The 13,534-nt window shown below is 42.1% G+C and overlaps 1 protein-coding gene across 1 annotated transcript in view; it reads right to left on the bottom strand.

The window, feature by feature from the left end:
- suclg2 (succinate-CoA ligase GDP-forming subunit beta) overlaps positions 1-12,302 on the bottom strand; it is a 225,449-nt gene extending 213,147 nt beyond the window's left edge. Inside the window, exon 1 of the mRNA XM_061923823.2 lies at positions 12,161-12,302. Within this exon, the coding sequence (XP_061779807.1) occupies positions 12,161-12,244 (84 nt within the window). The 5' untranslated portion in view covers positions 12,245-12,302. The remainder of the gene's footprint in view (positions 1-12,160) is intronic.
- Positions 12,303-13,534: the final 1,232 nt, after the last annotated feature.

The raw sequence follows: 13,534 nt of genomic DNA, 5'->3' as shown, positions 1-13,534 counted from the left end.
AAGCCTGTGCTATACACAGACAAGCATTGCCGTACGGTAAAATGTAGAGCTGTCAACAACAAATGCATTTGTAAGTGATACAATATTCATGAGTTGATAGTTTATTCTATACAACTTGGGCGGTGCTTCTATTTGGGGAACAAACAGAGTTCAGGTTCAGAGCAACCGTGGTAAATGTGGCTCTTGCTTTGCCGTCTCATGAAAATGTACATTAGTAATATGTAGAGATGTCCGATAATGGCTTTTTTTGCCGATATCTAATATTCCGATATTGTCCAACTCTTAATTACCGATATCAACCGATACCGATATATACAGTCGTGGAATTAACACTTTATTATGCCTAATTTTGTTGTGATGCCCCGCTGGATGCATTAAACAATGTACCTGTACCATGAATTGATTAACGTGGACCCCGACTTAAACAAGTTGAAAATCATATTCGGGTGTTACCATTTAGTGGTCAATTGTACGGAATATGTACTGTACTGTGCAATCTACTAATACAAGTTTCAATCAATCAATCAAAAACAGGTTTTTCATGGAATCTACTTTTATACCCAATCATGGCACCCACCTGTTCCCAATTTGCCTGTTCACCTGTGGGATGTTCCAAATTAGTGTTTGATGAGCATTCCTCAACTTTATCAGTATTTATTGCCACATTTCCCAACTTCTTTGTCACGTGTTGCTGGCATCAAATTCTAAAGTTAATGATTATTTGCAAAGAATAAAATGTTTATCAGTTTGAACATCAAATACGTTGTCTTTGGAGCATATTCAACTGAACATGGGTTGAAAATGATTTGCAAATCATTGTATTCCGTTTATATTTACATCTAACACAATTTCCCAACTCATATGGAAACGGGGTTTGTATATTGTTGTCCATATCGCACAGCACTAATTGCAACAACGGTGTAGTCCACCCCTTGCCCTAAGTTAATGTGATCCTGAACAGAACGAGCAGTGTAGAAAAAAAAACATTCTGAGTGAATAGCTAGATGGATAAGTTAAAGGCCTATGCCTAAAGGACTATAGTTCACATCTTTTAAATTAAAGCACTAACAAGCTAGACTAAAGTATCAATCCCTGCTGCAGCACATTACTGTGACATTTTATGATCACTCTCTGAATGTCAAGACTCTTGCTGCAAGCCTCCTAAAAGCAAAATACATTTTCATTGAATGTGCTCCCTCCGCCTAATTTGAATTGTGGGCTGAAGGTTTTTACTTGGGGGCACTCACAGCAAAACAAATGGCTTTGCCCCACTCCTGGATACAATTAAGAGATAGTGCTGATATGCAGGTAGAGACCATTGCTTTATGTCTGGAATAAGTTATTTTTTACTTTTGGCAGCGGAGTACCTACCCGTACCTACACTGATCTAATCTCCTATAAAACAAAGCCAGGGTTAATTTTCTTCAGCAGTCAGCTACTCCCATCATCAAAGCATATCAAGATGCACAACTAATGTATTCTGGCCTGAACTAAGATGTGCCGATTGATCATCCACCAATCAGTATTGGCCATTTTTCGAGAATAAGTCATTGACCGCCATTGCCAATTAATGCATTTTGATGCTGATCACAAACGCTGATCCCCTCTGGCTGACACTGTATCTTAATTCTAATTTTAGTTCCCCGGCTGACAAGAAGCTACAGTTCTTTATGTGTCTACATAGACAGTGTGGAGACGCTCCTCTAAGGCAAGGGTCGGCAACCCAAAATGTTGAAAGAGCCATATTGGACCAAAAATACAAAAACAAATCTGTCTGGAGCCGCAAAAAATTAAAAGTGATATAATGAAGTCAACACATGATATTTTTTTCAGGGTCCATGTACACAGTAATATTCTCATCGGAAAGATGATCAGATTAAAGGGGAACGTTATCACAATTTCGGAAGGGTTAAAACCATTAAAAATCAGTTCCCAGTGGCTTATTTTATTTTTCGAAGTTTTTTTCAAAATGTTACCCATCACGCAATATCCCTAAAAAAAGCTTCAAAGTGCCTGATTTTAACCACCGTTATATACACCCGTCTATTTTCCTGTGACGTCACATAGTGATGCCAACACAAACAAACATGGCGCATAGAACAGCAAGCTATAGCGACATTAGCTCGGATTCAGACTCGGATTTCAGCGGCTTAAGCGATTCAACAGATTACGCATGTATTGAAACGGATGGTTGTAGTGTGGAGGCAGGTAGCGAAAACGAAATTGAAGAAGAAACTGAAGCTATTGAGCCATATCGGTTTGAACCGTATGCAAGCGAAACCGACAAAAACGACACGACAGCCAGCGACACGGGAGAAAGCGAGGACGAATTCGGCGATCGCCTTCTAACCAACGATTGGTATGTGTTTGTTTGGCATTAAAGGAAACTAACAACTATGAACTAGGTTTACAGCATATGAAATACATTTGTAGACATACCCTCATCCGCTCTTTTCCTGAAAGCTGATCTGTCCAGTTTTGAAGTTGATGTCAGCAGGCCAGGGAAGCTAGGGTCGATATTCTTCTCTTGATCATCTTCGGTGGCATAAGGGACGGTGTGAGCCAAGACATCCAGGGGGTTTAGCTCGCTCGTCTGCGGGGACAAACTGCCGCCATTGCTTGCCGTGCTACCGAGGTCCTTTGTCCCTGAATTGCTCACACACTCCGGCAGATTCAATGGGGGTCTGGCGGCAGATTTCTTTGACTTTATCGTTGGAAATGCATCTGCTTTGAGTGTCGCAGGATATCCACACATTCTTGCCATCTCTGTCGTAGCATAGCTTTCGTCGGTAAAGTGTGCGCAACAAACGTCCAATTTCTTGCCACTTTCGCATCTTTGGGCCACTGGTGCAATTTGAATCCGTCCCTGTTCATGTTGTTACACCCTCCGACAACACACACGCATGATGTCTCCAAGGTACAGAAAACAGTCGAAAAAACGGAAAATAACAGAGCTGATTTAACTCGGTGTTTGAGAAAATGGCGGATTGCTTCCCGATGTGACGTCACGTTGTGACGTCATCGCTCCGAGAGCGAATAATAGAAAGGCTTTTAATTCGCCAAAATTCACACATTTAGAGTTCGGAAATCGGTTAAAAAAATATATGGTCTTTTGTCTGCAACATCAAGGTATATATTGACGCTTACATAGGTCTGGTGATAATGTTCCCCTTTAAGTAAATGTTGTCCATGTACACATGGCTAATGTTATGGCTCGGAGAGCGAACGGAGCGAGCTAGATCATGCTAACTTGCGAGCTTGTTTTGGCACCACTGATCGTCTCCTCGTCCTGCCACTCACTGCGGTGTTATTAAAGCAAGAGGAAGAGCGAGTACCTGCGGCTGAGGCGAGTGTTTAACAAATTGTGTTTAGATCATATTTTTATATTTCATAAATAAAAAAGGCAGAAGTGATATTTTGATGCGAAAATGAATGTTTATAAACACTGCGTTTCCGCTGACATTTTCACATGCCTGCAGTATATACAATGCATGTGATTGGTTTCGGTATTGGTATTGACCGACTCATGGATGATTGGTATCAGAATCGGCAGCATAAAACACTGATCGGAACATCCCTATTTCAAACAGCGCAAGTTTATCCAAATGAAGCCTAAAACTTCATATTATGGTGACTATGATGTTTGATAAGAAATTATCGAGTTCGAGCCAGTTATCGAATCCTCTTATCGAACCGATTCCTTATCGATTCTCTTATCGAATCCAGATAGGTTGTTGTATATGGGAAAAAAACACAATATTTGGTTTAACAAAAGCTCACTTTTATTTTATAAGAAAAAAATAAAATAAAATAAATAAATAAATATTGACTGTTACCCCCCTAAAAAAATAAAAAAATAAAAATATTGACTGTTGTTACCCAAAGTATATTAAGTGGGATTTTTCAGAAAAACAAATATATACAGTAACACAAAACAACCTGTCTCTGTGATCACTGTAGGTGTATAAATAATAATATAGTGTTAAAAAAAATCAGTCCCTTGGGCACAAAACTGAAAATAATACAGCTCTCCAAAAAGTGCACTTCTGCTGCTATTGGAACATACTAACTACACACACTTTGACACTACGAACACCACAGTCATCAATAAACAATTCTTCCCCCCTTACATGAGAGCGAAGCCTGGCAATAATTGCATATTGCCTGTTCTGCCCTCACTATACGTGTTGAGGTTATACAGCTTGGCAGACAGCTAACCAACAATCCAAAGCAGATTAATCCATTTAGGGTCTTTATTGTTGTTGATCTTGCTTTGTCTTTTCCTAGCTTTACTTTTGTCTTGCACTGGACTGTTTTGTTTTTTTTAAACTGAAATACACACAATGACAAATGTATAAGCTATGTGATTCAATTAACATACAGAAATGTAATACACAATATGTAAATATTAGCTTCACACAAATATACAGTACTATCATCAAACAAATACTTCGGAGTGTTGAAACTATTTCGATGGTGGAAATATATGACTGGCAGCCATTTTAAGTCCTCAAAACATCCATTGAAACAGTGCACAAAAATCGTTTTTCAATAAACATCTTAATATCAAACTTAACCACTTTCCACCTTCATATTGAGTTACATAAACAAGTTAAACAGTTTACTTACAGACTTATATGTTCCAAGGCTTGTAAGAGCTAACACAACTTGTCTACTTCTCAATTGTCTCAACTCGGAAGTGCACAAACTAATGACGCATAGTATTTTCATATCGCCACAAGGTGTCAGTAAGAGTCTACAATCAAATGGGCATAACATTGCAGGTCCCACAGGGCATTTCCTGTACGTGGGAAGGGATTCATTCCCAGGGATTCAAATAAAGAACCAACTCTTTTTCTTTACTATAATGGCCTCGATAACGGGAACCGGTTCTCAAAAAGGGATTTGAGTCAATGGAATCGGTTCTTTTCTTATCGAACAACCGGGAGAACCGATTTCGAACATCATCCCTAATGGTGACCAAAATTGTCCCGGTTATCATTATTATCGTGGTATTGTTGCTAAAAAAGTTTTGGACTACGTTATTTATTTTAAATAACTAAAAAAATAGAAACACTGAGCCTGGTTACATGCACATTTCCAAACGTTTTTGGTCCCCTGCTGTTCAGTTTTCCTTCGGGGCAAAGGGTTTGCACTGCACATATAAACGCGTGAACTCAACCGTTCCGGGCCCCAACCTATGTGCGAATGAACCGTTTTGGACTGCTGGGGTACGCCTGTCCACAACCGTTTAATCACGCATGCATACACCCGAGACCTATTTACTCTGACGTCGGACGGAACGTCATCACGCTTACGGTGTTACGTTGAGTGACACTTCGAAAGCGGGGCGGGAGAGACATGAGAACGGCATGGCGAGCAAAAGTCAGCATTTACTGGTGTGACGAGGAGACTACGGCCTGCCTTAGCATTCTGAAAGAATTTAACAATATGGCGCGTATAGATGAAAGAAAGAACAGGAACGGTGACATTTATAAAAAGAAATAGTGTGTGAAGACTTGCGCGATGCTGGCTATGTTCAGACAACCGAGCAGGTTAAGTATCGTTGGAAGATACCATCCATGCATCCATTTTCTACCGCTTGTCCCGTTTGGGGTCACGGTGGTTACTGGAGCCTATCTCAGCTGCATTCGGGCGGAAGGCGGGGTACACCCTGGACAAGTCGCCACCTCAACACAGGGCCAACACAGATAGACAGACAACATTCACACTCACATCCACACACTAGGGCCAATTTAGTGTTGCCAATCAACCTATCCCCAGGTGCATGTTTTTGGCGGTGGGAGGAAGCCGGAGTACCCGGAGGGAACCCACGCAGTCACGGGGAGAACATGTAAACTCCACAGAGAAAGATCCCGAGCCCGGGATTGAACCCAGGACTACTCAGGACTAAGGCTGAAACGACGCGTCGACATAGTCGACGTCATCGGTTACGTAAATACGTCGACGCCATTTTTATGCTTCGACGCGTCGCATATTTACGTCACACTGCCGTCATGGTGGAGCGCAAAGCAGATGATGCGAGCGGTGCGAGCGAGGGAAAAAAAGCACGCCAAAAGTCGTCAAAAGTGTGGGAGTATTTCAATAAACGGCCTAATAATGTTGTAGCGGTGAACAGCTGTCTCGTCAGCTGACGCGCGAGCTCGCAACCGTGGCTGTTTAGCAACCAGCCAAACCCCACTTAATAAAATTATATTTTATCTTAGAGCACATCCGCATCCCTATTCACCTAGGCAACCCCAGGAAATGTATATAATTCGGCATTATTTCGGCCAGTCGGCTTATAAAATCAGAGCCGATCAGTTTACGTTCACGCGCAGGTATAACGCGGCGCGCTCCTGTCTCATCTGCTGGTGCGCGAGCCCGGTAATTAGACAGCTTTGTCAAATCAAGGTGTACAAAAGACACCAGCGCAGAGTGGAAAAAGGTTTAGTTCATTACAGAAAACCCAGAGTTGTGCCAAAAGTATTAGTATTGTGAGGCACATGCACTAACCATTGGAAGATACTATAAGGCTAAAAAACCAAACAACACCAGCGGCTGGAATCCTGCCGGTTTTGTCCATTACGACCTTTGATTGATTGATTGAGACTTTTATTAGTAGATTGCACAGTGAAGTACATATTCCGTACAATTGACCACTAAATGGTAACACCCGAATACGTTTTTCAACTTGTTTAAGTCGGGGTCCACTTAAATTGATTCATGATACAGATATATACTAACAGATATATACTATCATCATAATACAGTCATCACACAAGATAATCATCAGGGTATATACATTGAATTATTTACATTATTTACAATCCGGGGTGTGGGATGTGGAGGAGGCGGGGGGGTTAGGTTTGGTTGTAATCATCACTTCAGTCATCAACAATTGAGAACAGAGAAATGGATATTGGAACAGTGTAGGTCTGACTTGGTAGCATATGTACAGCAAGTAGTGGACAGAGAGAGAGAGAGAGAGAGAGAGAGAGAGAGAGAGAGAGAGAGAGAGAGAGAGAGAGAGAGATCAGAAAGCATAAGAAAAAGTATCTACATTTGATTATTAACAATCCGGGGAGAGAGAGAGAGAGAGAGAGAGAGAGAGAGAGAGAGAGAGAGAGAGAGAGAGAGAGAGAGAGAGAGAGAGAGAGAGATCAGAAAGCATAAGAAAAAGTATCTACATTTGATTATTAACAATCCGGGGAGGGTGTTAGTTTAAGGTTGAAGTTGCCTGGAGGTGTACTTTTATTGCGGTTTTGAAGGAGGATAGAGATGCCCTTTCTTTTATACCTGTTAAAGTTAAAGTACCAATGATTGTCACACACACACTAGGTGTGGCGAAATTATTCTCTGCATTTAACCCATCACCCTTGATCACCCCCTGGGAGGTGAGGGGAGCAGTGGGCAGCAGCGGTGGCCGCGCCCGGGAATTGGGAGCGCATTCCTCATTGATGTGGCATAGAAAGAGAATGAGTTTAGACCTTTGTTAGATCAGAATCTGGATTTAACGTGGTTAGTGGAGCTCCCCCTGGTGTTGCGGTTATGGCGGTAATTTACATTAAGGAAGTAGTTTGACATGTACTTCGGTATTAGGGAGGTGTAGCGGATTTTATAGACTAGGCTCAGTGCAAGTTGTTTTACTCTGTCCTCCATCCTGAGCCAGCCCACTTTGAAAAAGTGGGTAGGAGTGAGGTGTGATCTGGGGAGGAATTATTGGGGAATAGACCGCAGACCCCTACTTCACATGTAAACGGCATATGCTAGTTCTCGCAGAGCATGTAAACACCGTAAACCTAACAATTGGAAAACGGACATCCGAGGGAAAACTGAACAGCAGGGGACCAAAAACTTTTGGAAATGCCCATGTAACCGCAGTCACTGTGAAAAACCCCTTTCAAAGAGCACAGCCTGTAGGTTTAATGTGCACAATTAATTTAATGGCTTAGTTGCTCCACAAGCATTGTGTTTATGCAAGGCCTGGGTTCGATCCTGCGCTCGGGATCTTTCTGTGTGGAGTTTGCATGTTCTCCCCGTGACTGCGTGTGTTCCCTCCGGGTACTCCGGCTTCCTCCCACCTCCAAAGACATGCACCTGGGGATAGGTTGATTGGCAACACTAAAAATGGTCCCTTGTGTGTGAATGTGAGTGTGAATGTTGTCTGTCTATCTGTGTTGGCCCTGCGATGAGGTGGCGACTTGTCCCGGGTGTACCCCGCCTTCCGCCCGAATGCAGCTGAGATAGACTCCAGCACCCCCCGCGACCCCGTAAGTTGTTTATTAATGGGGAAAGACGTTAACGTTTTCTTGTTTTCATGTTACCATTTAGGTCAGCAAGCTGGCACCAGTCCATGAGTTCAAGGTGCAAATCATGCTTTTTAGACGATTTTTATTTAAAACGGTAATACTAACCGTCTGGAGCTTTACCGATAATCGTTACAGCACTTTTCTTTGGACAAAGTATTTTGTTATAAGAGATTGGCCCTGCAATGAGGTGGCAACTTGTCCAGGGTGTACACTGCCTTCTGCCCGAGTGCAGCTGGGATAGGCTCCGGCACCCCGCCCGGGACCCCGAGAGGGACAAGCGGTCGAAAATGGATGGATGGATGGATGGATGGATGGAAGAGTTCTAAAATACAATTTTTGCTCATACATATAATTAATAATAGATATTGGTGTAAATATTCTAATGCTGGCTTGTTATCTGACATCCTGTGACAAGGATTAAATCAAAGGTGCATGCTTTTGTGTGTACAAGAGTTGCTGTGAATACTTTATCACAATTAGATTCAATGTCAGAGAAGGTTATTTGCGTATCTTTTTATGTGTATGTATGTATGTATGTATGTGAAGGTGCATGCATGCTTGGTATTAAGCACTGCAGCAGTTAGGTACGAGGAGCGGGTAGGGTCGTCCCCAGAGTGCTGTTGATGATAATTACTGTAGAGAGAGTCTCTCAGGAGACAGTAAGCCAGCTGCCTGGCTGTATCCCTCCCATATGCCACTTTCTCATTCAGGACATTAGACACCAGCACCAGGGCTATGCATCGCATGTCAAGAAATAATAGTTATCATTATTTGACAATTTGCTATGATTTAAAATGATGACAAGTGACTGGCAGAACTGTGACGCTATTAGGAAATGACACTCAAAGAATCGCGACTGGTAACAGAAGCCAAAATCTTAATCCGCACTGATGAACAGTAATACTCTGTAAACAGTGTTGACAAGCAGGTGCTGAACACTGGCGCTTCGTCAACAATATCACTCTCATAGGCACTGATTTTATAGTTTAGCACCTCGCAGTGTGCAATTTTTACTTTCCACCTACCGTCTGAATGCTTCTGTATATACAGTATGTATATAGTATAATATTTAAACACATTCAGAACATTCGTTCTCAGGACTGGACTGTGCACCTTACCTCCTTTTGCCCTTTCCTTCCTATGTTTTGCATATTTATAGACTGTCGCACTGATACTGGAGTTGCTTTTAATCTCATTCTAACTGTGTATAGTGACAATAAATGGCATTCTATTCTATTCTATTCTCACGCTCACCACATTACACACACTTTACAACGCCAACTATAAGAACAGAATGTCATCACTTTGCATAGTGTAATAATTATTAGAGATGTCCGATAATATCGGGCTGCCGATATTATCGGCCGATAAATGCTTTAAAATGTAATATCGGAAATTATCGGTATCAGTTCGGAAATTATCGGTATCGGTGTTTTGAGGAATGTTGAAAAAAATAATGCACTTTGTGACTTCAATAATAAATATGTCACGGCGTGGCGCAGTGGAAGAATGGCCGTGCGCGACCCGAGGGTCCCTGGTTCAATCCCCACCTAGTACCAACCTCGTCATGTCCGTTGTGTCCTGAGCAAGACACTTCACCCTTGCTCCTGATGGGTGCTGGTTAGCGCCTTGCATGGCAGCTCCCTCCATCAGTGTGTGAATGTGTGTGTGAATGGGTAAATGTGGAAGTAGTGTCAAAGCGCTTTGAGTACCTTGAAGGTAGAAAAGCGCTATACAAGTACAACCCATTTATCATTTATTCATTTATTTCAAAAAGTAAAATGTGTGACTTTTTCAAACGCCGCTGTACGGAGTGGTACACGGACGTAGGGAGAAGTACAGAGTGCCAATAAACCTTAAAGGCACCGCCTTTGCATGCCGTCCAATCACATAATATATAAGGCTTTTCACACACACAAGTGAATGCAAGGCAACAGCCATACAGTTCACACTGAGGGTGGCCGTATAAACAACTTTAACACTGTTACAAATATGCGCCACACTGTGAACTCACACCAAACAAGAATGACAACCACATTTCGGGAGAACATCCGCACCGTAACACAATATAAACACAACAGAACAAATACCCAGAACCCCTTGCAGCACTAACTCTTCCGGGACGCTACAATATACACCACCCGTCTTGCTGAAATAAGCAGGGGCGTCCATGGTAACGCTGCTTGGATGGCAACATATGTTGCTCCAAAACCTGTATGTACCTTTCGGCATTAATGGTGCCTTCACAGATGTGTAAGATACCCATGTCTTGGGCACCAATACACCTCCATGCCATCACAGTTGCTGGCTTTTCAACTTTGCGCCTATAACAATCCGGATGGTTCTCTTCCTCTTTGGTCCGGAGGACACGACGTCCACAGTTTCCAAAAACAATTTGAAATGTGGACTCGTCAGACCACAGAACACTTTTCCACTTTGTATCAGTCCATCTTAGATGAGCTCAGGCCCAGCGAAGCCGACGGCGTTTCTGGGTGTTGTTGATAAACGGTTTTCGCCTTGCATAGGAGAGTTTTAACTTGCACTTACAGATGTAGCGACCAACTGTAGTTACTGACAGTGGATTTCTGAAGTGTTCCTGAGCCCATGTGGTGATATCCTTTACACACTGATGTCGCTTGTTGATGCAGTACAGCCTGAGGGATCGAAGGTCACGGGCTTAGCTGCTTACGTGCAGTGATTTCTCCAGATTCTCTGAACCCTTTGATGATATTATGGACCGTAGATGGTGAAATCCCTAAATTCCTTGCTGGTTGAGAAAGATTGTTCTTAAACTGTTCAACAATTTGCTCACGCATTTGTTGACAAAGTGGTGACCCTCGCCCCATCCTTGTTTGTGAATGACTGAGCATTTCATGAAATCTACTTTTATACCCAATCATGGCACCCACCTGTTCCCAATTTGCCTGTTCACCTGTGGGATGTTACAAATAAATGTTTAATGAGCATTCCTCAACTTTATCAGTATTTATTGCCACCTTTCCCAACTTCTTTGTCACGTGTTGCTGGCATCAAATTCTAAAGTTAATGATTATTTGCCAAAAAAAAAAAAGTTTATCAGTTTGAACATCAAATATGTTGTCTTTCTAGCATATTTAACTGACTATGAGTTGAAAATGATTTGCAAATCATTGTATTCCGTTTATATTTACATCTAACACAATTTCCCAACTCATATGGAAACGGGGTTTGTATATATATATATATATATATATTGGCCCATATTGCACAGCCTATATTCTCACGCTATACATTTCATAAAGTCATCACTTTGCACAGTGTAATTATGTGTGCATAATGACAGCAATCATTTACTATTGTGGACATTGACTGGTTTAATCAGAAGAAGCATGTTGTGCAAAGTCCCAAATGCAGTCTGCAACAGCTCAAAGTGCAATACAGGAGTTAATCTTTACACTGCAGTCGTGTGGGAAAAACGGTAGCACGTCCATGACTTGAAGCGATGAACTATTCCAGGCTTTCAGACACATGTTAAAATAGTGGAATGAGGAGAATGTGAAAAGGTCAATGCAGTTAATGAAGGGTGCAAGCCCAGATGTCTTAAGGTAACCTGTAAGATTAGACATGACCTTCTTTGACATGTTTTTTTCTTCAGAAAGGTTGATCTATGCAACATGCACGCACAATTACTACATGAAAACATTGTTTTATCAACAACTGAGTATCTTGCAACTTTACTCAGCCATGCCTTTCTGGACGTGCTAATGCTAAAAACAGCTCATTAACAGACCATGACAACGCGCGTACATGGGCGAAAACTGACGTGAGAGAGCAGACGTGCATTCCGAAGAGATAGATGAAAAGAGTACCTTCAGTTTGTGAAGAAGTAGGTGCTGGGAGGAGGCTGCCCTCAAGTCTCTCGCTGCAGCTCGCCATGCCATGGATGCCGCCATGTCGACACGGAAGTCAGAGTGGAGGTGACGTCACTCTGATGCGCGGGTTCACCGGGTCCAACTGACAGTTAGGGGCGGGGCTTGGCTTGGACTGACGCACCCTGGGAACCATTCAGCAATAAAGTTACGAACTTTTCTCGCTTCATCCTGGACAATATTCATGACAAATGTGTGCTTTGTTTTAAACTGTATGAAAAAAAAAAATTGAAAAGGAATTTTACCTTTGCAACCTCATTATGCTATTGGCTAAGTTTTATATTCATAAATGTAAGTTTCTCAATAACCGACCTGTTTTTTGTGCCTTTAAAAAAGAATTAGAACTCTACGTTAAAACACTCTCTACCTCTTACAACCAAAAAAAAAGCTGCAAAACATTATCACAATTTCAGAAGGGTTAAAACCATTAAAAATCAGTTCCCAGTGGTTTATTATATTTTTTGAAGTTTTTTTCAAAATTTTACCCATCACGCAATATCCCTAAAAAAAGCTTCAAAGTGCCTGATTTTAACCATCGTTATATACACCCGTCCATTTTCCTGTGACGTCACATAGTGATGCCAACACAAACAAACATGGCGCATAGAACAGCAAGGTATAGGGACATTAGCTCGGATTCAGACTCGGATTTCAGCGGCTTAAGCGATTCAACAGATTACGCATGTATTGAAACGGATGGTTGTAGTGTGGAGGCAGGTAGCGAAAACGAAATTGAAGAAGAAACTGAAGCTATTGAGCCATATCGGTTTGAACCGTATGCAAGCGAAACCGACGAAAACGACACGACAGCCAGCGACACGGGAGAAAGCGAGGACGAATTCGGCGATCGCTTTCTAACCAACGATTGGTATGTGTTTGTTTGGCATTAAAGGAAACTAACAACTATGAACTAGGTTTACAGCATATGAAATACATTTGGCAACAACATGCACTTTGAGAGTGCAGACAGCCCAATTTTCATCAATTAATATATTCTGTAGACATACCCTCATGTCAGCAGGCCAGGGAAGCTAGGGTCGATATTCTTCTCTTGATCATCTTCGGGACAGTGTGAGCCAAGACATCCAGGGGGTTTAGCTCGCTCGTCTGCGGGAACAAACTGCCGCCATTGCTTGCCGTGCTACCGAGGACCTTTGTCCCTGAATTGCTCACACACTCCGGCAGATTCAATGGGGATCTGGCGGCAGATTCCTTTGACTTTATCGTTGGAAATGCATCTGCTTTGAGTGTCGCAGGATATCCACACATTCTTGCCATCTCTGTCGTAGCATAGCTTTCGTCGGTAAAGTGTGC

The sequence above is a fragment of the Nerophis lumbriciformis genome, linkage group LG28 (assembly GCF_033978685.3).
Source record: "Nerophis lumbriciformis linkage group LG28, RoL_Nlum_v2.1, whole genome shotgun sequence".
In the NCBI taxonomy this organism is placed as follows: Eukaryota; Metazoa; Chordata; class Actinopteri; order Syngnathiformes; family Syngnathidae; genus Nerophis; species Nerophis lumbriciformis.
This window is presented reverse-complemented; position numbering and strand designations above follow the sequence as displayed.